Below are 26,778 nucleotides of genomic sequence, written 5' to 3' on the forward strand. Positions count from 1 at the left end.
TACTTTAGCCGCGTTTAGTTGCTAAACTTCCTAACTACTACATTATAAGGAAAGGCGATTGCAAAGATTAATAAAAAAAAAACGCTTATACACACTTCTGCTGTAAGTGAAGCTGGATCATGAATGATTTGCGCAAACATAGACGGATATATGTATAGATTGGGAGGTGCATTCCCTTCACAGACAAATATAATCTACTGCATCTTCAGCTGCTCAGATGTCGGGAGTAAATGACGACCACTATGTTCATTATTACATCCAGCAACACAACACCTCAGTCGCTCAATCTGAGATATTCTTGTCTAACTTACATCCCTGCTTCGGCATCGAAACAAGGAAAGTTACTGGACTGTGACAGCTGGTCTGGGGTAAGAGCTCATGTCAATCAACTATCGTGGGAGCGGCCTCTGTGGGTGTGACGCCACACCGACAGGCATCTGAGAACGGCTCGATTTGAAAAAGGGGATATTATTTTTACAGATTAATTAAAAACCACTGCATGGATTTTTATCATTATAGGGTAGATTTGTACATACACTGCCAACACACATTAATGTTCAAACAACATGAAAAAGTGAACTTAGCTTCCGATGACCCCTTTAAGATTCTGTTGATGGTTTTTAAAGTGTTACATGGTATTATACCTAAATATATTGTTGACTTTTGGATGCCTTTTCAAAAGCATATGAGATCATGCATTACAGCAGAATTTACACTGTCTCCTAGTTGAGTTTCTAAAATTGTATTGTAAAATGTATTGCATTAAGTAGTAAAGAAGTAAAGGTGACTTGACTTGACTATTATGCTAATAAGCATAATCAGTGTCTTGTGCTATAGAAATACATTTGCATTGTATTGGTTGATTGATTGATATTCATATATTTACCCATTTATTTATTTATTTACTTACCGGCATAGTAAAAAAAAAAGTGGTAAGAAGGCATTTCAGCCCATAGCTTTCTCCTTCTTTTGTAGACACATTATTACAAGCTTGAGCTTAAAAGTTGAGCTTAATCAGGAGAGACTTTTAGAGTTGCAGAGCTCAGTTTCTAGAGAATGTAATGCAAAACTCTAAACAAACACTTACATTACGTATTAACAATTGTAATAGCCTTAGAACATTCCTCTAATCAGATACATTTGATTCTTATTTATTTCATATTTTGGCCACAAATGGCTTCAAATTCCAGAATATTGAGATATTTGTGAGACACAAATATTGAGAAAAGCAACATGTTGCCTAGGATCAGTGAGCATAAGGAGATCCACTCCCATAGAGCTGTAGCAACTCCCTTCAGAGAGCTGCATGGGAGGACAGCTTGGCCATGCAACTGTGTGACAAGCCCATCTAAAAATTCATCAAGTGCTACATCTGACCACAATGCTGAACACAAGTTCATGAGCTTGGATCAATGTTTGGCTTTTGGATATACTTTTTAATGTATTTTTTAGTAGGTCATTTAATAAGCATTACACCATATAGCAGAGATTTTAGAACTGAATGGAACTCCAGGTATGCCCACAATGACTTTAGGTATCTTTTACATTTATTAAGCGACCTGATTTTTAGATTTATAAAAGCTGATAACATCTATCTTAGATAAGTCAAATGCTGATAAATCTGTGCTTATACGGCCAGGCTCCAAAGAAAATTAACATTGAAATTAACAAACACGTGGCAACTTGCCTCAACATTCATGAAAAATGCTCTGAGAATACAGCTTATCCTTTTTTAGTTCAAATTTATGTTTATTATAAAGTGTAAAGGGTTACTGAAAACATTTGATCCCAAGAACTCAAAAATTATCACTTTGTAAAGGACCTTCTAACAAATAAAGGCCGCTATATTTTCATGGATAAAGACCCATTTATACTACATGAAAATGTTGACACACACAGACTAGATTCTAAAATATCACTTTATGTATCTTTAAGTTATTTAAGGTGTAATGTTAAATTTACTATAACAATAAATATACGGACAACATGATTTTTTGTCACTCTTTCATACTCATAATAACAAATAAATAAATAAATATAATAAAAATAATTACATTAAAATTAAAATGAATATATGCTCATAACTTTACCTTAAAGAGGTATTTCTACCTGAATTAACCCATAGAAATGACCTGCAACTGTAATGAATTTACCTGATTTAACCCAAAGAGATTTGTTGGTATAAATTCATACATTTAGATTCACTCAGTAATGCTAAATAATAGCTTTTGACTTAAATAAAACCAATTAATTTAGGTGTTACCATTTTCAGGTTACTTTCCTTTTGTTTCCCTTCTTTTTTCCTCATTGGTAGTATGCTTTTATAGTCAGTCTGAAATGTGGTACATTTAGGTCTCTTATTGGTTTATTCAATTGGCTACACATATTTGCAGGTCAGATTTCCCCAAGACTATAGTCTAAGGAAGATTTCAAAGATTTGAGAATACAATCCAGAAAAGTAAAAATTTGAAGGCTTCGCTCCAGATGTTTGAAACCAACATATGATTTTATAGACTTCTTTTTGTAAATTAGCATTTCTTTAATATTTTATAGAACTGTATATTTCTCAACAGGTGTGTATGGGATTTGTTACCACAATATTTAGACACATGCTTGAGGCGTGGCCTCGTTATTTACCATTGCGCCTGGTACCACCCACGTAATTGACGTCATACACATCCAACCAATAGGCGTTGCTGTTTATACTCCTCAAGCTTTATAAGTCTGTCACTGAAGCGCAAGATAACGGGCATTTGACAGCACAATAAACTCTGTCAAGTTTACTTGCATTTTATTTTTATTTGTCCAGTATTCCACAACTTAGCTACTTGAAGAGATTTTACTTGAAAGGTTCGTTATTACAGATTAATATTAAAATGCATCTGTGGGTTCTGTGCGCATTTGTTATTCTGGTGCCTTTGCTGTGCGATGCGCGGATCTCTAAGCGTTATGTGATCGGCTGTCCGGAGCGCTGCGATAAGAGTCTGTGTCCGCCCATGCCGGCTGACTGTCTGGCCGGAGAGATCCTGGACCAGTGCGACTGCTGCCCGGTGTGCGCGGCCGGCGAGGGCGATCCCTGCGGCGGTACAGGGAAACTGGGAGACCCGGAGTGTGGAGAGGGTCTGGAGTGCACTGTCTCTGACGGGGTCGGATCAACGACTACCGTGAGGAGGAGAGGAAAAACCGGCGTGTGCGTGTGTAAGAGCCCCGATCCCGTCTGCGGCAGCGATGGGGTGTCCTACAGGAACATCTGCGAACTCAAGAGAGTCAGTAACCAGGCACAGAAACTCCAGCAGCCGCCCATCATCTTCATCCAACGAGGAGCCTGCGGGAAAGGTAAGAGTGGTGCTCCATACCTTCACTCTTAAAAATAAAGGCATGTGTGGAATCTTTCCATTCCGCAAAAGGTTCTTAATAGTGAGAAAAAGTTTAACCAAAACTCTTAAATGCTCTTCTCACCTGAAAGATTCTTTGGAAAACCAAAAATGGCTCTTGTGTGGCATCCGTTTTGGAGTTTTGGGGCGTTGGAATCTCAAACCCTTTTAGTTTTTCGCAAAACCTTTTGATATTATCTAGGGTTTGCCATGATGTCAAAATTTGGTAAGCTAAACATTTTTATGTCAAAACAAAGTGAGCTTCCTAACTCACCCAAACTTGGCCTGTCAACATGAATTTCACATGAATTTTTAGGTTTATTTATGGTTTTTAGAAGAAAAATGTTCTTCAGATCAACATGTCAGTTTCTGGGTTCTTTAAAGTGGCAGTATTTAGACAGTTCTAAAGAACAAAAAAAAAAAAAAAAAAAAAAACATTCTTTGAGGAACTTAAAAACTTTTCACGTTTCTTGTAATAAGTGCACAATATCACAATGGGTTATATTTGGTTTAATGATGCCGTAGTCTGCCGATAAAGCAAAGCTATACAATCAAAGCACACAAGAGCAGAAAGAATATCAAATTCACTCCATTCAGTGCAGTCTAAAAAAATGTGTCTGACATACCCTAATGCTTCTATCTCTTTATCCAAACACACACTCTCATAATATGCTAATAAATTTAAATAACATTGATGGTTGACCTTTCTTCCAGTAATTAATTTGAAAATGGTTGAATTTTTCATTCCCCTAATCAAAAAATTAAAGTGCTGGCAGATGCTCAGGAACTGATATTGCGTGATTTAAACTGGCTCCTTCTCAAGTCAGTAAACACAGAAGCTTATTAGATGTTGCCATTTCGTCTGCAGCCCCATTACGGGGATTTATGCTTGGCACTGGAAACATACTGGAAAAAGGTTCAAAAACAAATCACTGCAGATAACCACACGCCTGCACCCTTCCCTGCAAGCTAGAGGAGTCAGCTGTAGTTCATCCAGATTCTCTTGGAATTTCAGGAGGAAAAGTATTTTCCAAAAAAGTTTAAGTTTCAAAAGATTCAGTGTGGTCTCCATAAATCCAGTGCACCAAAGGGATTAGGCCTGTTATTAAACAAAATGGAAATATTTAAATCACTAAATGCTTCAAAAAGGGCATTCTGTAATGGCAAATTATATCTGTGACTGCACAATTGGACCTTACTTTTTAAAATTTTAATTGGTCAATGGTCAAAACCAGTGTAGGGGTCAGACAACAGATCTATTAAACATTTTTGTTCTTCTGAGCACACTGAACGAACCTCATCCGATGTGATTAATTAGGTGTTACCAGGAATTTATGTCATTGGACGTAATGATTTCCAAATCAAGCCTGGCACTGTCTTCACAAATCCATGTAACCCGGCTTTCTGCGTATTCCCTTTGGCTTAATAAGTTATCACCTCACTTTTGTTCCGGTCACCGATGGACCGGCCAAAAATAGCGTTATATGGCTAGAGTGTGTTTGTGCACCCGAGTTCTGCTGAAAAGTCCAACTGAGATCTACAGCCAAAACTCTGTTTCTACTCAGTCAAAGCTATTACAGCAAGACATCTCCCATCACATGATGTAATCTACATCTGGAGTTCATGAGGCTGGACATTATCTAAGAAACATATTCTCTGAGGATCCAGATCTAGGTCAAATTTTACAATCTTTGAGCTGTTTTTCCTTTCCCCCAAATTTTCAGGAGACATGACCTTATGGTTGTTTCTTCTGCTATATGAATACATTCGGACCTGTGGACTAGGGAAAACAAACTCTTAAAACATACGTTTCACACTCTTAGTAGATTTTTTTTGTTCATTAATAACATCCAGCTGTCTAATACATGCATCACAGAGGAAATCTGTCATTTTCATAAATTTTGGGATAAATTAGCTCAATGAACAAACCATTTTCACCACATCAAAATATTTATTTTGTCTGATAATATTCTGTGATGAAAAAATATGTTTAGTATGAAAGTACATGGCAATGGCATGATAAAAAAATGTCCATGGTTATTGCATAACAATAGGAAAATGTTACGATTTTAATGAAAAACAACTTCTAGGACATAAAAGTGCACATAGTTAAAGAAACACCCTTATATGTTGTTAACGCCCCTTTGATGAGGTGTCTAGGGGTCTTGCCCAAACACTTACATTGTTGTACGCCCAAATGATCCATGATGGGTATATGTGTGATATCATGTTTTGAAATTCCCCAAACAGGAAAAAATAGGGCATTTGGCTTTAATTGCTGCCAGACACCAGTTTATGAGTTAATGGGTGATTTTATGAGCAAGAGAATCAGTGATATAGGCTTTGAACACCTGCAGAAATGACAGCATAAAGAGTGTCTGTCTTAAACATAAGCTGAAGAAGTAAGGGTGTTGCTGTATGCTGCAGTAAAGCCAACGCACACTCTCCTTTAGTTTGCCCCAAGTGCTGAGTTTGCATCAGAGGAGGAAATGCATACCGCAATCTCAGCCGGTGGCATGCAGAGTATAAGAATTTTAAGGAAAGTTTAAGAATCTAATGAAGACACCGCAGTTCTGAGTTCAGGCAAAACGCCACTGATGTGGAAAAATCATCAGGGAGGGCAGGTATGCTTTAGGCATGCGTTACCCCATTGACTGGGACCAATGAGCCAAGACTTATGGTTGCCAGGTATTACATGAACAATGTAATATATATTGTAATATATATTGTATATATGATATAATCACTTTACAGTAAACTGAATGCTTTAAGTATAAGACTCCAACTATGCTCAAGTTAATGGTTAGTGATAATACAATAAGTAAGTAAATTTTAAAGTTTAGCATGGAAGTCGTCCCACATGTTCATAATACAAACATGAAAGATACCTCAAATCACTTTTTGGGTAGCAAATTTCTAAAACATTGGATGGTTTAAGCCTGGTGGATGATAGAACTGGAAAAAAAATATCCCATAGATTTGAATTAGGGAGAGCAGCTGGAGAGCAGAAAACCATATAAATGCTTTGGACTTTGACTTAAAATGTCTTAATCTTCTAATGTGATTACTTATTAAAATAAAATAAAATAAAATAAAATGGTGATTTGGTACCCCTAGCATCCTGAAAGGCTCATATTCATAGCATATAAGATATAAGCTTCAAAAAATGTTTTACTTGCAGTCTTAAACACATTGCTCTTAAATGATGAAAAATCATGTGGCTGCACTAATGCTACTGTCGGTAAGGAATCATCTCTCTGTTTAAGTCAATAGGATGTGACCTACTAATAGCACACAAACGACATTACGTCACAACTGTCTGTAAGTCTATTTGTAAGCCTTCCTACTATAGCTGGCACAGCCAGCGATGACACAATGTACTGTAGTTCACATGAGGCCAATGACATCTGTTTGCATTACGACAGTTTTCCCATTCATAAAAAGAACTGGCCCAGATTTCACCTGGAATATTTGAATTTCCATGATTTATAACTTGCTAGCTGTAATTCAAAACACTTTCAAACACTTTTTTTTTTCTTTTTTTAAAATCTGGTGGCCATGATATACTAATTCTAATATGACAAACAATACATAGCAGCATACACTAAATTTAACTAAACAGTCAGATGGAATTAGTTCTTAAATGTAGAATAAACATTTGCGCGAAGATACTTGATTTTTGTTTCACAACAAGATTACAGGATAAATTTGTAAGGATTATGATGTCTTATCAGCCTGTTACATAATTTACAAACATACAAACTGACCACTTTGCATAGCAAACACTATCATCCAACAAACAAAGTATAACATTATAACAGTATTTTTAACCTTTTTTTAACTCCCTAAGCATGAGGCACCTATTATGCAAAATTTACTTTTACATGTTGTTTGAACATAAATGTTTGATGGCAGTGTGTGTACACAACCACCCTATAACGATAAAAATCCGCCTGCTCCTTTTTTAATCCCCATAAATCATAAGTGTCTTTACAAGCCCCACCCACGATTGTTGACGGACACTGCCGTATTAGCAGAGACCAGCCCTTTGCATGTTTCTGGTGTGTGCGTCCAGAAAAACATATATCAGAAATTTAAACTGATATGGCTTTAAAATGCATAATTTCAGTGCGATATACATGATAATCAAAACCAAACAGATGTTTTTTGGCAGAGTATCTGAGAAATGAATTGCACAGCACTGTTCTGGAAAAGGGGGCAGGGAACAGCAGCTCATTTGCATTTAAAGAGACATGCACGAAATGTTTCTGCTTCCACTCAAAATAGGCATTTTCAAAATCATATAATAAATGATCGGTGGGGTATTTTGAGCTGAAACTTCACAGACACGTTCTGGGGACACCTGAGATTTATATTACATCTTGTAAAAAGGGGAATAATGGCCGCCCTTTAATGCTGTATGTTGAAGACTTTTGCACGTCACTATACAGTGCCAACTCTGCTGATAAACACATTTTATTTAATCATATATATATATATATATATATATTTTTTTTTTTTAATTCAATTTTATCGTAAAATTAAGGATTGAGTTTTTTTGTAAATATACCACTTCTGGTGTACACACAAGTAATAGCTTCTATCTTCTGAGTGTTAAAATTCACACACCAGCAATAAAATATCAAAAGGCTATAATTAAAATGCAATTATTAAAAAGCAAAATGCTGTAGAATAGTATCCAAAGATGTCCGTCTAGCGCACATTTACATAGAAAAACAATCAAAAAGCATTTTTATAAATGCTGAAATGAATGCTAATTTCAGTAACACCAACAAATTTTATTCGTTTTCACAATAATTATGATTACGGGGTAGATTATTGATTAATGAAAACATATTTTCATGTGGTTCCTTGCATTCATGGATTATGACCTCAAAATATATTTCACCATAGTACATAATTTGTAAACTAATAAATTTCAACTTTTGCATTACATAACCAGCTCCATTATGTGAGTCTTCTGACATAGTAAACTTGCTCGGTAGCACACCTGGTACAGAGTTGAATTGGCAATGCTGAGTGCTCAGGTACATGTGTGAAACATGAGTTGTCATAAAAGAGCTGAAAGACTTTAAAATCAAGCAATAAATGGCGTGGTTGTATCAGCAAATGCATTGTTATCTCACATTTGCGTTTTTTAACACTCTCATGTTACTTTCAAACGCGGGAGGGCATTAACATTTTGGCGCCGCTAAGCGGGTACTGCATCATTGCTGCGATACGTAAAACAATGAGGCCTGAATTATGTACATGTGCTTCAGTAAAACCGATCAAGCTTTTTATCGCCACTAACTGGCATTTTGAAACGTAATCTAATTTACCTGAATTCTCACCACAGGCATGTTTTTCCATTAAGCCTGGGTCTTCAGTGTGTTTGCCAATAAACATACCAATAAATGCTGTTTTATAAGAGAAGTCAGAGAGAAGCTTGCCACTGGCAGGATTCAGTTAATGGTGCTACTATTACATTTTCATGGTATTTATTAAATTTATTTGCAAACAATAATTAAATGAGAATACAATTATCAGAATCAGGATCAGATTTTATTATAAATGTATTAAAATGTAAGCTGTGACTTTGATCATATGGTTTATTCCTGAAATTTTTGTTTTGTTTTGGCTAGTAGAAGTTCTGAATGGCCAGTATGCAGCAGATGCAGTAGTTTCTCTAACAAATGGAGAAGTAATAATTTGTAGTGTGGGTGTCCGAACTCATTTGATGCAGAATCATGGGTCATTTTGAAATGATATAAACATCTAGTAACAGATGTGTGCAGCTGTTTTCATAATCAGCAGAGGAAAGAGGAATCTCTACAGACATCCCAAAGTCATTTTCAGTTTAGAAAATTCAGTGACCCTGTGTACAAAAAAAAATCTTTTTATGCAAAACTAGAGTTTTTCTCCAGATGGGTAATCTAGAAAAAAAAAATCACAGAAGATCTGAGAGATCAGGAGGCATTTATCTGTGATGGTTAAGGAGGTTTTAAAGAGCATGTCACTCCATTCATGAATAAGAACCTCAGTCAAACAAGACAGCCACTGTAGACTAAAGACGGTAATAGGGCTATAAAAATTATGAAAGGTTACAGAGATTATTAAAAGTCTTAAAGGAGAACTCCACTTCCAGAACAACAATTCACAAATAATTTACTCACCCCCTGGTCATCCAAGATGTTCATGTCTTTCTGTCTTCAGCTGTAAAGAAATTATGGTTTTTGAGGAAAGCATTTCAGAATTTTTCTCCATATAATGGACTTCATTGGCACCCCGATTTTGAACTTCTAAAATGTAGTTGAAATGCAGCTTCAAAGGGCTCTAAATGATCCCAGCTGAGGAAGAAGGGTCTTATCTAGCGAAACGATTGGTCATTTTTTTCAGAAAATAAAAATTTGTATACTTTTTAAGCACAAAAGCTTGTGTAGCACAGGCTCTGGGATGCGTGTTCACGATGCTACGTACTATTGAATCAAGTCGAAAGGTCACACGGAACGTAGGCAGAAAAGGTACAATGATGTCGGACGATTCTGAAGTTGTAGGAGAAAATAAGATGGAGTTTTTGAGCTGGAGTACACAGACAATGAACTTAGACATGATTCGTAGTAGTGATGGGAAGTTTGGATCATTTTACTGACTCGGACCTTTGAGTCTTGTTCAGTAAAGTGAACAAATCTTTTTTCGAGTCATTTCGTTCATTTTAGCAAAATCTGTATCGCGTGACAACCCCATAAGATGAACGAATGACTCGAAAAACCTGAAGACTCGAAACAGGTGAACTAATTCCAGTACAGAACCTAATAGGATGTTGCATATGCGAGACTGAACGAATCACTCCTCGAGATGTCTCGTTCTTCCGGAGTCACATTAAAGATTTGTTCAAAATGAACGAATCATTCAAGAATGACCCATCACTAATTCGTAGCGTCGTGGACGCGCATCCCAGAGCCTGTGCTACACAAGCTTTTGTGCTTAAAAAGTATACAGTTTTTTATTTTCCGAAAAAAAATGACCAATCGTTTCGCTAGATAAGACCCTTCTTCCTCGGCTGGAATCGTTTAGAGCCCTTTAAAGCTGCATTTAAACTACATTTTGGAAGTTCAATATCGAGGCACCAGTGAAGTCCATTATATGGAGAAAAATCCTGAAATGTTTTCCTCAAAAACCATAATTTCTTTACGACTGAAGACAGAAAGACATGAACATCTTGGATGACAAGGAGGTGAATAAATTATTTGTAAATTGTTGTTCTGGAAGTGGAGTTCTCCTTTAAATGCAAGCATAATGCAGTTCCACTAGTATTGGAATCAAAGAGTGTTATTCATAGATAGGTAATACTAACATATATGCTGCCTTTAGGTGCACCTGAAAGGCTTGTATCTCCAAGTCAAGCTAGAAGGGCACAACATAAAATACATAACAATGATACAGTGAGCCAACTACAGCATATAAGCAGTATTGCAAGGCATCATATGCAAACTCCTGACTTGAGCGTAACTATTGCAAAAAGCTTTCACATTCTAAGGTTATACGGCAGTAGGTTTTCGAACAGAGCGAATCTGTTAAAATACACGGGAATATGGCTTTTTATGAAACATTATGAAAGCTGTGACATTTTCTTTTTGGTTTGTTAAAATATCACTTGCAAGTAGCAGATGGCCATGTGGCCATTTCCTGACCTTTCCACATGTCCCTGGAGCATATAGAATCATTATTTGTACTTTTCACATAAAACATGACTCGTATGTGGGTTGCGCAAATGTGTTAGATTTTGTGCCAGCTATGACATAACAAATGAAATGTTCTCTCGCTTTAAACATGCTAAACCCTCTACAGATGTGTAGCCATATTATGAAGAAGGAAAAACAATTCCATTATCAAGATTCCAGAGTCATGATGGGATGTGCAAGAGGGAATGGCAATCAGTTATATAAGCCTGCAAATATTTTTCAACATGTTTCTACAGTAGTAAAATGTAATTTCTATTCACAACCATTTCATAGGGCTAAGATTTTCTCCCTCTCCTAGAGGTTGTCAAGTGACATTAAGAAGAGACATTTCCCAAGAATTCAGCATCTGATATAATTCATTATACCAAAAGACAGCAGATGATTTGTTAGTTCCACACTTATATTGAGGCGGTATTTGGTTTGGCAGGCTTTTACCCATCTGCGCTGCATTATGGTAATTGCTCTTTTTTACAACATAAATAGTCAAGCATTCACTAATGCAGCAAACGTCCCAGAAATGAAAAAAAGGTCATAAAAGTTTTGGTGTTTTGGGTCAAGGTGCTGTTTATCACTGGGAATTTCAAACAGTGGATACACAGAGCTGTACACAGACCCTTAGGGAAGAAACAAATAGCACGCTACCTAACAAGAATACGGGGGCACTGCAGATGTGCTTGCATGCAGATGTTGTGAAAGGAGGGTTACACAAGGTAAAAGATGGTGTTACATGTGCAAAGTTATAAAAGGTTTTGACTCGGATCCAGGTTTTATAAGTGCTTTCTGACTAAGGCTATATCATCTTCTAGACAAGTTAACCCCTGTTTCTCAAAAACATTAGGCTCTTTCATTTTGCTGTTTTATAAGAAAGATTAGGTCTTATTAAGTGTTCTGGAATAATTTTAATGAAAAATGTCTCTAGAATAGCTGCTTTGTCCTGTTTGGGAAACCATGGATTTCTGTGGTCAAACATTTTTGTATAATGACACTAAAAACTTGCAGTTGTCTCTTTGCAGGACATTCCTACATAGCTGTGCTAGTTTCATGTTTTCCGTAGCACACTGATCTTTCGTTTCTATTATATAATAACAAAAGTAAGTGCTTTTATGTTCAGTTGTTCATTATAGGTGATAGTTTATTTGTGCAAAAATCATAAATTCATTGCATGCAAAGTATTTATAATCAAATTATTTTCACCAAATCAGTCTCAATTTTTGTGTCTCAAAAAGGGATGAAATGCTGTTTGTTAGGTGAACACTGAAAAAATTGGATGTTTTAAAGTTTTTTCACTATGCTTGTTAATATTTAATTCTTTACATTTTAATTATTTTTACCTTGATCTTAATGTTAGGAAATAAATCAATTGTATATCATGCTCCTGCGAGGCAACTGGACTCATATCTTTAGGAAAATAGTAGCAGACTTGACTTAAGGAGACTGGGATGAACTGGATAAACTTAATAAAGTAAGCTTATGATATTAGCAGGTTAACATTAGCACTGAGGACCCTGTTGTACAACTTCACTTAAACTCTGACCCATCCATAACCCAGTCCTGAAATATAAAATGATATACAATTAGAATTATCGCCACTCTATAATTTGGTTGAATTTAATGCAGTTTATTTGCCGCATCATATTGGTTTAATTTAACTTCTTGTTTGCTATGTGTTTTCCAGGCCACGAGGAGAATCCGGATAGCCTCCGGCACAGATATAACTTCATCGCTGATGTGGTGGAGAAGATCGCTCCAGCTGTGGTTCACATTGAGCTGTTCCGCAAGTATATATCTTAAATCACACTCTCCATTAATCAATGATCTCATGTCTCTGAGAGAACATCTTTATCAGGACTACTTTGACACAAAAAAATAAGATTCCTTACTGGTATCTATAGCTCTGTGAAGAACATTTAGCATCAGTGGAAATTTTCCGTTGTGCAAAAAGGCTATTTAGATTATAAAATTGATCTTCACACATGAAAATTAAAAGTTTTTTTAAAGGAGAAGTCACTTCCAGAACAAAAATTTACAGATCATTTACTCATCCCTTGTCATCCAAGATGTTCATGACTTTCTTTCTTTAGTCGATAAGAAATTGTTTCTTGAGGAAAACATTCCAGAATTTTTCTTCATATAGTGGACTTCAGTGGTGCCCCCAAATTTAAACGTCCAAAATGCAGTTTAAATGCAGCATCAAATGGCTCTAAACGATCCCAGCTGAGGAAGAATGGTCTTATGTAGCGAAACGATCGGCCATTATAAAAACAAACTGACAATTTGTATACCTTTTTAACCTCAAATGCTTGTATTGTCTTGTCTCTATGATGCGCGTACGTAGTCTGTGTAATCCGGGTCAATACAGTTAGGGTTGGTCAAAAAACTCCGGTCTTGTTTTCTTCTTTAACGTCAAAATCGTCCTACATTGCTATTTTACCTTTTTTTCTGTTGTTGTTAAGGGTGTTTGATATTCTTTGCATGTTCACTTTGTAAACACTGGGTCGGTACTTCTGCAGTGATGTAGGATGTTTTTGAAGTTGGGGAAGAACAGAGTTCACGCAGACTTAGACAAGACGAGCGTTTGAGGTTAAAAAGTACAGAAGTTGTCAAGTTGTTTTGAAAATGACTGATCGGTTTGCTAGATAAGACCCTTCTTCCTCGGCTGGGATCGTTTAGAGACATTTGAAGCTGCATTTAAACTGCATTTTGGAAGTTCAAACTCCGGGGCACCATTGAAGTCCACTATATGAAGATAATTCCTGAATTTTTTACCTCAAGAAACTTGAGTTGAGGTTCTTATCGACTGAAGAAAGAAAGACACGAACATCTTGAATGACAAAGGAGTGAGTAAATTATGTATTTTTTTTTTTTTTTCTGGAAGTGAACTTCTCCTTTCAAGTACTGGTTCTTAAGCCAAAGATGGATCTTCTATGCAATCACTGCAAAAACACCCTTTTGGAACATTTTTTTTTTATTTTGTTTTTGTACTCGTGCTCTGCCATCTTTATGAGTCAACACTGGACAACAAATAGATACGCCCTATTGTTTTGTCTTGTATTAGCCCTCTATCATCAGTATGAATAGAATAACTTAATTCTTCCAAGTAAATGTGATTTCGTCCATATTGGTCCTAAAAACATTCTAATCAGCTAATAATTTCTCTCTGATTTTTGGAGAAGGTCGAGAGGTTGAACTATGATTAATTGACAACAGTGTTGTTCCAGGAACATGCTTCTCATGAATAAAACAAATTGTGCAAGTTGTTTTTATGGCATGATCCACTAAGCTTTATCCTCATTGCAGAGTAACAGAGTAACATTGTTTTATCTGATTGGATGTTTTTTTCCACTTGAATATAGATATTATTAGATATTATTATTAGATTAAATATCTTAACTATCATGATTTCGTCATAATTGCATAAGACACAGATTGTGAAAACAGCTAACCTCAATTAGGCTGTTGAAACTGTGCACTGCGGTAAAAAATCTGGAGAACATCTGTCATTTTTTCCACAAATCACTTGTCAGAAGAACTTCCTCCTTGGTCTTAAATCTAGCTGGAAAATATAGTTGAGCAACTGTCGTTCTTTGCAATTGCTCTTAGGAGAGGAGACTGTATTATGAAAAGGTTGCTCTTAAAGAGTAATCTTCAAAAACCTATTCACTTTTCTTACTTAGAATGATGTTCACTAAGCGGGAAATTGCGGTGGCCAGCGGCTCTGGTTTCGTGGTGTCTGAGGATGGTCTGATTGTAACCAATGCCCATGTGGTAGCCAACAAACACCGGGTGAAGGTTGAGCTGAAGACCGGCGCCACCTATGAAGCCAAAATCAAAGACGTGGATGAGAAAGCAGACATCGCTCTCATCAAGATAGATGCTCCGGTAAGTACCTGCACTTACCTGTCTGTATAGTATGTCATACTCAGGACTTTTGGATACTTTTAGTTTCCAAAATCTAGTGAGAAGCCTGCATAGGTCATTCAACAAATTTATAGTCAATGCACTGACATGCCCTTAACTTGGAAATTCTGGGCTGAAAGAAAGTTCCAAGTTTCCCACTTGTAATTACAACTTTGCGTCAATGTTCATATGGATTCACATCATAAATATGAAATTTCTGACATTTATGACTTGAATGCACCGTATTTAGAGTATGTGACATACACAGATGAGCACTCCAGATCATTTACTTATGAGATTCCATTTCATATAGAATGCTGACTTAGAAGGCTCGATTTGGCAAGGAGCTTCAGTTATCACTTTCAAGAGATGTTTAACATGTCTAGTCTTGTTGAATTAGCATCTGAGATTGTTTCCATGATGTAAGATCTTCAGCAATGAACTTTAAATAAAATTCACGTCTGACACCAGAGGCTGCCCCAGCATCAGGGTTATTGCATGCCATTTTTTTCCCTAGAGTAAGCATAGAAGTGGGCAGAAAAATGCTTTTCTTGGCTCTGAGGATAATGACCCTGTTTTAAAGGAAGGCACTTTGGTATCAGGAAGAGAGACAGATCCAGATAAGCCATGTTGAATTGCTCCACTAATAAGTCTGGCTCCACACCCAGACAAAAAAAACATGAAGAGACAGATTTGACAGATTTGATTAGAGCTACTCATGTAAAATTGACAGGAAATTAAACACATTATACTCAAAGTGGAAAATGTGATTTTGCACCAAAAAGTTAAAATGTTAAACGCTCGTATACGGGTGGTTCTTGGCCTCCACAGTGTGAATTAAAATCATTTAATGCACAGCTAGCTTTTTTATAGTCATGCCTTCAAAAAATAGTACATTACATATATATGACATCAAAATGTGTGTTGTATATCATGTTAGAATACATTATAATGCGTTATAATGATAGGTATAACCTTGCATAGGTAAGTATGATAAAGTATAATGAATGTGTTAAAATAATTATTTATGTAAAAAAATATTTATGAAAATATATAACTTAAATTTAAATTTTTAATTAAAAAATAAGCAAAAAGGTACAAAAGTCTATATTCTATACAGCAAAGTGACTATATTTACAATACACCACAGTCTCAAGTGCTTTAATGCTTATATAAACTGGTTTCTACATAAAAAGATTACAGATGCCATTTTTTGTTCATGAAGTGTCATAACGATGTCCTTTCTAAGTGCTGAACAGAGAGATACACAGTAGATGGTTTAATGTCATACACTAGGTGTAAATATGTTATGTATATTAGTACGACTGGAATGCTGTACTGACCAATCAGCATCCAGTACCAAAACTGTCAGTATATACCCCTAGTAAAAAAATAAATATACTAAAATGTATTTAAAAGACATTTATTTCATGCAAAGTATACTACAAATTCATTTACACATTATGTACTTAATAAAAATACCCTACACTTGTACTTTTAGTATACTAAACTGGCATATTTATAGTCTGCTAAATTGGAAGAACTAATTCTGTACTTAATTGTGCGGAAGTAGTGCGAAAGTCCAACTAAAGATATACTTAAGTATATTTGATTATGTTAAACTATTGCAAGTACACTTTAGGTACAGTTTAAATATTTTGCACTTAAAGACTGATATTATTTAAAGGAGAAGTCCACTTCCAAAACAAATATTCACATATAATGCACTCAGCCACTTGTCATCCAAGATCTTCATGTTTTTCTTTCTTCAGTCGTAAAGAATTTATGTTTTTTGAGGAAAACATTTCAGCAGTTTTCTCCATATAATGGGCTGATATGGTGCCCTGATTTTGAACTTTTAAAATGCAGTTTAAATGCGGCTTCAAACGATCCCAAATGACTTCATAGAAAGAGTTGATCTTCTTTGCATGTTCACTTTGCAAAGATACAATTGGAGTTTTTCAACATACCCTAACTGTCTTGAGTCAGAATACACAGAGAAAGGCAAGACGAGCGTTTAAGATTGAAAAGTATTTAAATTGTATTTTTGTAATGAAACTAACCGATCATTTCGCTAGATAAGACCCTTCTTTCTCAGCTGGGATCATTTACAACCGCATCTGGGATCGTTTGAAACTGCATTTAAACTTCATTTTGGAAGTTCCAGTCCATATCAGTCCATTATATGGAGAAAAATGCTGAAATGTTTTCCTCACAAAAACATAATTTCTTTACAACTGAAGAAAGAAAGACATGACATCTTGGATGACAAGGGGGTGAGTACATTATATGTGAATGTTTGTTGACTTCTCTTTTAAATATCATACAATCCTCAATAATAATGACATTAAAATATATTTTAGGCTTAATATTAACAAATGTGCATTATGCAAGTAGTACTCCAAATAAAGTTTAATTACCATTTTTATATCAGTCTCGGGTGATATATCAGTAGATATGTTAATAGACTCTAACTATACTAGGGACAGGCTTTAAGTAAAGTGTTACATCATTTCTTCAGGTAATGTGGTGCAGGTGCAGTGGTTAAAAAAATTGTATATGTAGTTATATAACTCATATTTATTTACTTACTTAAAATATACTAAGCACTGCATTACACTAAAAAGGCCTAAGCAGCACTGACCCAGAAAGCTTGTGACCGCAAGTGGCGCTGGATTTACTTAACAATATGCATGCTGATACTGTTTGTTAGGGTTTGGTAACAGTCGGCGGCTCTTGAGCTGGCAGACAGCAGTGCCACGTCTCTGTAATTCCTCCCCGGACTCTTATGCATAGCTCCCCCTTCCTCTCTGGCTCAGGTTCTGCTTAGTCACCGCCGTACTGTGAATAATTTATATTGGGTAACCGTCTCATATTCTTTTCAGCTTGACTTTGGTTGATTGGTTCACGTCTCTGTCGCCACTGAGAATTCCATGTCAGAATTCCTCTTCATATTAAAAATATGACAGGACAGACATGAAAAGGCTTAAGCTGTTTTTAAGTACGCTGCAGGGTTGTTACAGCGACCACCTTGTTTGTCCAGTTATTTTTGGATGGAAGTATTTTTCAACTCATTACAGATTATTTACGATGTCAAAGGCTCTCAATGTATCCCCTCTCTGGAGAACCAAATCTGCCATAGTTTCTACACTTACATTTGTTTATTCTCAGCTTTGCTCATTGCACTTTTCGATCTAATCTGAATCTTGTTTTCTTATTACCACCAAATGAGCCAATTCCTCACTAGAGAGAACACTGCAGCCTAAATCAACATCATTTCACATCCCAAAACCAGCTTGAGGGACTTGTTGACCTTGTTTTAGACAGCTTGTTAGATGCAGTTAGGCCTGTATCTTGCATCAATGTTGAAATGTTTTGTTACAGTATTCATTCAGGCTGCATGCATAAGCATTGAGTCACAGAAACAGCACTGCAAGTATAGTATATGTGTTCCTATTTTTGCTGTGCATAGCACATTGAATTCAGCAGAAAATAGAGTGAAAATGCATTGTAGTCCTAATTATGAACTCAGTCTTTCTGTATATTACGTTTTTATGAAGCCACGTGAAAATGGAGGGAATTAGTCATCCGTTGTTTAAAAAAAAGCAATCTGGTGAACTCGATGGAGGTTCCACATGCAGTGGCTGGCGCACAAAGATCTGATTAATCTGTCTGATTTTAGTTAATAGTTTCAGTCTGAGGTTTGGATTTATTTAGATGTAGTACATTTCACAGCAAGTTCACAGCATCATATTTTTATGTATTTTATCAGTATTGTTTAAGGCAAGACACTACAGGCAAAATACATATCTTAAAAGGTCATTTTATCAAAATCTTTTTTCATGCACTCAGCCAGAAATCTGCACTTAAGTAGCACATACATACTGATTACTGATTTATTATAGATTTGCTATATTCTAAAGGTTTTTAAAGAGAAGTTTGTACATATAACCTTTACCTGATTTATATAACATTTTATTCCTAAAATGTATATTTTTCTGGCTGTAAAGAGTATTTTTGATTTATGGAGTGATAGAAAAGAACTTTCAACTCTAATATGTCAACAAATTGAAACAAGAATATGAACAAGAATTCCAATGATCATCATCTGCATATTTAAACATATTATTATGATTATTATTAGTCAGAATATACTAAACTAGTGCTGGGCAATGGTTAATCATGATTAATTGTGATTAATCACACCCAAAATAAAAGTTTACATATATATATATATATATATATATATATATATATATATTATAAGAAAATGTTATGTTTATATATTAAATATATTTATATACAATAAAATATAATATATACATGTAAATATTTTCAAGTCGGCTGCAAAACGATTACACTGTAAAAAAAAAAAAAAAAAAAAAAAAAAAAAACCTTTGTTGAGTCAACTTAAAATAATTTGTTACCCTGCTGCCTTAAAATTTTAAGTTCAGTCAACTCAAATAAGTTTAGTCAACTTGAAATGTTAAGTTGTACTAAGTGACTAAGTTTGTTAGACTTAAAAGCTGGGCTTGTTACCCAGCTGCCTTAAAATTTTAAGTTGAATCAACTCAAACATTATCACTTAGTACAACATTTCAAGTTGACTAAACTTTTTTTGAGTTGACTGAACTTAAAATGGCAGCCAGGTAACAAATTATTTTAATTTATTAAATTATTCATCGATTCAAAATAAAAGTTTATGTTTACACACTGTTTGGGTGTATACTGTGTATTTTTATTATGTATTTATAAATACACACACACACACACACACACACACACATATATATATATATATATATATATATATATATTTAAAAATATTTGTATTGTATGTAAACTTGTATAGAATTTATATTATTTATAAATATAAATATTTTGCATATAAATCTTAACATATTTTTCCTTAATATATACATGTATGTGTGTGTATTTATATGTACATAATAAATATACACAGCACACACACATATAGTATGTAAACAAACCTTTATTTTGAATCGATTAATCACGACTGATCGTTTTGCAGTCCTAATTTTCAAAATATATACTGCATGTGTGTGTCTTTATATAAACATAATAAATATACACAGTACACACACTTATTATATAAACAAAAACTTTTATTTTGTTTGCGATTAATCGTTGCCCAGCACTATACTAAACGTACGTCAAATGTACAACAAAAGTACGGTGAAACAACTTTTTCACTGTGCATTAATTATCAGCCATAGTATGACTTGTATTTATCAGTATCAGTCACACATACTGTATAATATGTTTGTATTTCTAGTTATGTTGCGGTACAGGGGTGTATAAGGGGGGCACAACTGGACATCCAGACCTTTTCGCGCCCAAGAATTGTGGCCCTGCTGCTGCTATAACTTGCAGATGCAGGATGTGTGAAATAGGCCTATCCTTGGATGGGAAAAGCATACACTGCAGAGACACAGAGGAAAACAGATGCCAGTAGAGCATGCTAGAGCATGTTACTCTTTGAGTTCCAGTTTGTATCACATAAATGTTATAGACGGGTCTTGACAGGCCACATCAGGGTAAGGGGTAAGGGGAAATATCTGGTAAGGATGACTAACACCGAGTCATCTGCATTTAGATCTGGGTCATGATCCTTCTGAAACATCAGTGTACATGTGTGAATGTTTAAAAACATATGTATATCTTCTGTTTATAAGATCTGGGTCACAACGTAGTGTTTGGCAGGAGGGACTGTGTGTCAGGATATATTTCCACTCTAGGTCTGAGTGTACACGGCTGTCTTTATTTAACAGCTGTTCTTTCATCTGCCAAACACGTTGCGCATAGATGAAATAGACAGATCTGTTAGATGGTTGTTAGAAAAAATTATGTACATTCAGGAAGTTCTGGTTTACAGATTTCTATACTACCAGTGATGTATGGTTGCACAAGAGAATCACAAACACATGCAACATTCTCATCTTATTTAACCATCTGTGGTCAAATTAAAACATGGACTATGGACACAAGTACCGTACTTATTTATTTATTTATTTTTTTGTTCATGTTATTTCTTTGACTGTACACTCCGTGACCCACTCAGAACAGTCTTGTGACCCACTTTTGGGTCGCGACCCACTAGTTGAGAAGCAATGGTGTAGAGAAAACCCTGAGCTAGAAGTCACTCATTTCTTCTTTGTACTGTGTATGGGTGACCAAAGCAGAAAGCTAGGTTTGGTCCTGTCTCTTTTATCTGGGCCCTTTGTTTTTTTAGGTTTTTGAGTTTGCGGGATAGGCTCATTGATGTGGGTTATGTTCGCTATTAGTAGCTTCATGTTAGTAGAAGACTACACAAACAGATGAACAAGCCTGACAATACTGTGTGCTTTTTAATTTACTACAGTCCCAGAGAAGCCCCTGTCATTAAAGTCTCAAAATGGCAGCTGAGATGTACAGCCATGTGCAGTTGTGTTTAAGACTGATGGGATGTTTAGTGACAGTCTCACCATGCGCATTTTACTTTTATGCATTTTTAAAGTGACCATACATCCTGGCTGGGATTTCAAAATATCCTAAAATGTGATCCTGGACCACAAAACCAGTCTTATGTAGCACGGGTATATTTGTAGCAATAGCCAAAAATACATTGTATGGGTCAAAATTATAATTTTTTCTTTTATGTCAAAAATCATTAGGATATTAAAGGGGTCATCGGATGCAAACTTCAGTTTTACATGTTGTTTGAACATTAATGTGTTTTGGCAGTGTATGTACACATCTACCCTATAATGATAAAAATTCATGCAGTGAATATCCCCTTTTTCAAATCGAGCCATTCCCAGATGCCTGTCGGTGTGGCGTCACACCAACAGAGGCCGCTCCCACGATAGTTGATTGACATGAGCGTCTTACCTCAGATCAGCTGTAACAGTCAGACCCCCATTGTTTCGATGCTGGAGCAGGGATGTAAGTTAGACAAGAATATCTCAGATTGAGGTGTTCTGTTGCTGGATGTAATAATGAACATAGTGGTCGTCATTTACTCCCGACATCTGAGCCGCTGAAGATGCAGTGGATTACATTTTTTTGTGAAGGGAATGCGCCTCCCCATCTACATAAATGCGTCTATGTTTGCGCAAATCATTCGTGATCCAGCTTCACTTACAGCAGAAGTGACTATAACGTTTTTTTTATGAATCTCTGCAATCACCTTTCCTAATAACGTGCTAGTTAGCAAGTTTCGTGGGGCGGGGCAAGCAGAGCTCATTTGCATTTAAAAGAACAATCCCTCAGAATGGGATGATTTTTGCAGAGCTCATTTTGACAAGGTAAAAAAGGTGTTGTTTTACACAACCATTGAAAATTTTAACCAAAGTATATTATAGACTTTTCATTAAGACCCTAAAGAATCATATCAACTTGTGGAAAATGAGCATCCGATGACCCCTTTAAGTAAAGATCAAGTACAAAGATATTTTGTACATTTCCTACTGTGAATATATCAAAACAATTTTTTATTAGTAATATGCATTGGTAAGAACTTTTTTGGACAACTTTAAAGACGATTTTCTCAATATTTGGATTTTTTTGCTCCCTCAGATTCCAGATTTTTAAATAGTTGTATCTCAGCCAAATTGTGTCCTATCCTAACAAAACATATATCAATGAAAAGCTTATTTATTCAGATGGTGTATACATCTCAATTTTAAAATTGACCATTGTGACTGGTTTTGCGATCCAGGGTCTCGAATGTCCGGGTTTGGCTTTGTTTTCCTGTTGTTTTCATGGTTTAAATGCAGAGCACAAATTCCGAGTATGGGTCACCATACTTGGCCTTATGTCATGTCCTTTCCTTTCCTTTAAGCAGTGCAAATACATGCATATATAATGTATTAGGACTGTAGTGAGTATGTCAGTTAGAAACCAAAGCAAAAAGAGACATTGTAGCCAAAAAAAAGAGGACTTACGGACACTCTATGCAATTTCCTTATACTTTACACATTTGTGTTTATGCCATTTTCAATATAATCATAATAAGAACATCCCCATAATAAGAACATCTCTGTAGTCACAATTAAAATGTCTGAATGTCAGTTCATTAGGTACGAAATACTGTATCAAACCAAGATATTTTTAAAAAGTATGTTAATTGTGGCAAAAGTGTCCAAATGTTTTTTGAGGGCACAGCACATTCACATGCACAGATTAAAAAAATTAGTGTGAATTAGTCTGGATCCAGCTTAACTTGGGACCGATTGTTCTGTCTGGAATTCCCCTTAAAAGTAATTTACCCTGCTGGCATCTCAATAACAAGGAATTAATGTCAATGCACTGAAAAGATAATTTGAAGATGATCTTTGCTCATTTGCAACACCAACATGCTACTATGGTACTGTTACGACTTGCCTTATGCTCTTCACAGCTCTAAACGGGCCCTATTAGTGGAAATTTGACTTTGAGGACATGTCTCCTAAAATCTGGGTCAGTTTTTGAGGCTGGTATTGGTTAAGGCCCTTGTAGTGCATAAGTCTTGCTCAGACACATCTTCCTGACTCATCAAAGCAAAGAAAGAGTGCCCTTCAATGTCTCGCTGTTGGCATTCAATTGCTCATACAAATGAGGGTAAATATTTCTTGGATGAAAAGCGGCTGGATTTGTCATTGAATTCTTTTTATGTGCGTACTTTTCCAGTGGTTAATGCATACCACAAAGCTAGTCCGCAAACATTCGTGCTGCCAGTTTTGCACTCGAAGCTGATCGATGCCAGTTTGAAGACGTACAAGGAGTCTTGGCATCCTTCGGGGTGTTTAGGAGACGAGGCCTGGCAGACATGCAGCCGTCATTCATACTGGGTTGTTGCAGCACATATTTGAAAGGGTTTGGTCTTGTCTTCCAAGAAGGCAGCCTTGCTGAGTTTTTCCATGATGGGGCAAAGACACCAAAAATGGGTCAGACTTTTTAGTGCAAAGACAAATATGTCCATCATTCAGAAATTATGTGATAAATATATGGTTTAGAGCCATGTTCTTAAAATGTCACAGTGAATTTATGAATATGTCCCTTTTTGAGAAATACACAGCAGTATTTTCTTTGGAATCTTCAGGGAATCGTGTTCTGGCGTTCACATCTACTGTATCAGCGTGATGCCTGCCTTGCCATTTAATATGTGCAAGTGATGCTAAAAGCTGAGATTTGGCAAAAACAGTGCCCATCTGTAAATATACATGGAGCCCAAGTCAGACATTTCTAAACAGACAGTTTGACCCACTCTAGGGTGACTGTGACTTTTGGAAACGCCAACTTAAATGGATCTGATTTACGGTTGCTGAGAAACAGGAAGAGCCAGTCGAAGATTCCTGCTCTTTCTGGCAGAACATGGGAGTTTTAAAGGCCTCAGCTGGGACTGATTTGCTCTAGATGGAAGTTTTGCACACAGTAAACACGTATCCATATTGTGTGTCCTTTGACCCAATTGCCTTTTCAAAACAATTGAGTTTGCTTTTTACAGAAAAGTTGTCTCATCCAATATGTGTTCATGGATGTTGTTTGGATCTGGATAGTTGCATAGTTGATTTTTCCCATTTTAACCAATTTATCCATTGAGGCCATGCTGAAATGTCATTGATATCTTTGGATCATGCTAAGAAAGCCTTTAGAATATGGATGCTTTTTCCATCATCTTTATGGGTGGGCTGAGAGAACTTGTTCAACATTGAAAATAATTCCTGTAGACTATTACAAGGATGCTTTCAGATGCTTTTCAGACTTTCCTGATATTTTACTCATCGCAATGTCATGGAATAGATGTTCATGTTTTTTATTCTTCAGTCAGAAAGAAATTAAGCTTTTTGAGGAAAACATTCCAGGATTTTTCTCCATATCGTGGACTTTAATGGGTCCCAACGGGCTGAAGGTCCAAATTTTAGTGTCAGTGCAGCTCTACACGATCCCAGCCGAGGAATAAGTGTCTTATCTAGTCTTATCTGGTCATTTTTTTTTTAAATATATACATTTTAACCACAAATGTTCATCTTGCACTAGCTCTGCGATGCACGCCTTACATAATCACATTGGAAAAGTCACGCACAGCTAGTTCTTCACCTGTGTACTCGGGTTCAAAAATAAATCTGGTATTTTTGATACCAAACTCCATCTTATTTTCTCCTCCAACTTCAAAATCGTACAACATCATTCCTTTACATTTTTTGTAAAGGGCGTTTCTTTGCACGTTCGCTATGCCGCACGTGACCTTTCCAATGTGACTGCGTAATGTGTAAAGTCGTAGATGCAGAGCTAGTGCCAGATGAGCATTTGTGGTTAAAAAGTATATCATTTTTTATTTTATTTTTTTAGAAAATAACAGATCGTTTCACTGGATAAGACCCTTTTTCCCTTTGAAGCTGCACTGAAACTTTAATTTGGACCTTTAACCCTGTCGGTCCCCATAGCCAGTGGTTAGTGCGATAACATATAGTGTAATTGTGCTCATGGTGACCCGAGTTTGAATCCCACCTTGAGGTCTTTTGCTGACTCTGCTCCCCTCTCTCCTCCCAGTACTTTCATGTCAGCTCTCCACTGTCCTCTCACAATAAAGGTGTGAAAAGCCCATAAATATATATATATATATATATAAAAATTCAACCTATTAGATCCCATTGTCCACTTTATGGAGAAAAATCCTGGAATGTTTTCCTCAAAAACCTTAATTTCTTTTTGACTAAAGAAAGAAAGACATGAACATCTTGGATGGCAAGGGGGTGAATAAATGATCAGGAAATTTTTATTCTGGAAGTGAACTAATCCTTTAAGGCAAATAGCTTTGATAATCCCATGAATCAAACTTTTTATGGAAATTTATTCCATAAAACATCTTCTAATAGAGTGCGGTTTGGTTAAGGTTAATGTTGAGAGTTTCACAGAACAGTGGTTACTAGCCAAGACTAGTTTTGAGAATATCTGCTCTTCAGTTGATACTGGGCTCTTCAGGTGTTAAATATATTAAATACTATTAGCTTTTGCTCACATATAATTATTTGGAGGAGTTTAGGAAAAAAATTTTTTATTTATTTTTTATTTTTTTGTAACAGAACCAAAACCATGCAAGTGGGTAGTTTAACACCATGGTATTCCTCTGTACATTTCACCTTTATTTGACCCGCAACACATTTTTAGTTGTTGTAAATACTGCTTTTGGATGATTTTCTTGAAATTGTGCGACTATTTCTCATTTAGGGTCATGAACATGCCTACAAAGCTTCAACACTCTGAGGTACTGTTGAACTGTCATTTCTATTATGATTGTGATCAATTCAACCCCCAAATTACATGGTAAAAGATGCAAAAATAATAATAATAATTTAAAAAAATGCATTTTGATATGTCAGTTTCTCAACCACCTTCTGTATTTACATTTATGCATTGGCAGAAATTGGCTTTTATTTAAAGACATTTTTATCAGTTCACATATATTTGAGCAGGTGCCATGCTGTACTGGAATGAATGAGTATAATGTCAAAGATTCATTGTTTTTACCTGATTTTGTTTCACTTCATGTTTGACAACCATCCCCAGAATAGCAAAAGGGTTAAAAGAAATCATCCTTGATAATGGAACATCTTGAGGTTGTTGAGTACAATGAGTCATGGGCTAAAGTTTCAGCTTTGATACTCAAGAGGCAAACACACAAAACATCAGTTCAGATTGGACCTACATCGAGGTTGAGCGGTCTGAAATCAGGCCAGCCGTTTTGCCCTGTGGAAACGGTCCTGTAAAATCTGACTCAT

At 35.9% G+C, this 26,778-nt stretch overlaps 1 protein-coding gene across 1 annotated transcript in view; it reads left to right on the top strand.

Moving 5' to 3' along the window:
* Positions 1–2,743: 2,743 nt before the first annotated feature.
* htra1b (HtrA serine peptidase 1b) overlaps positions 2,744–26,778 on the top strand; it is a 36,237-nt gene continuing 12,202 nt past the window's right edge. The window contains exons 1-3 of the mRNA XM_051124475.1: positions 2,744–3,336; positions 12,795–12,897; positions 14,794–14,998. Coding sequence (XP_050980432.1) covers positions 2,877–3,336; positions 12,795–12,897; positions 14,794–14,998 — 768 coding nt within the window. The 5' untranslated portion in view covers positions 2,744–2,876. The remainder of the gene's footprint in view (positions 3,337–12,794; positions 12,898–14,793; positions 14,999–26,778) is intronic.

This window comes from Labeo rohita, chromosome 12 (genome assembly GCF_022985175.1).
Source record: "Labeo rohita strain BAU-BD-2019 chromosome 12, IGBB_LRoh.1.0, whole genome shotgun sequence".
Taxonomy (NCBI): Eukaryota; Metazoa; Chordata; class Actinopteri; order Cypriniformes; family Cyprinidae; genus Labeo; species Labeo rohita.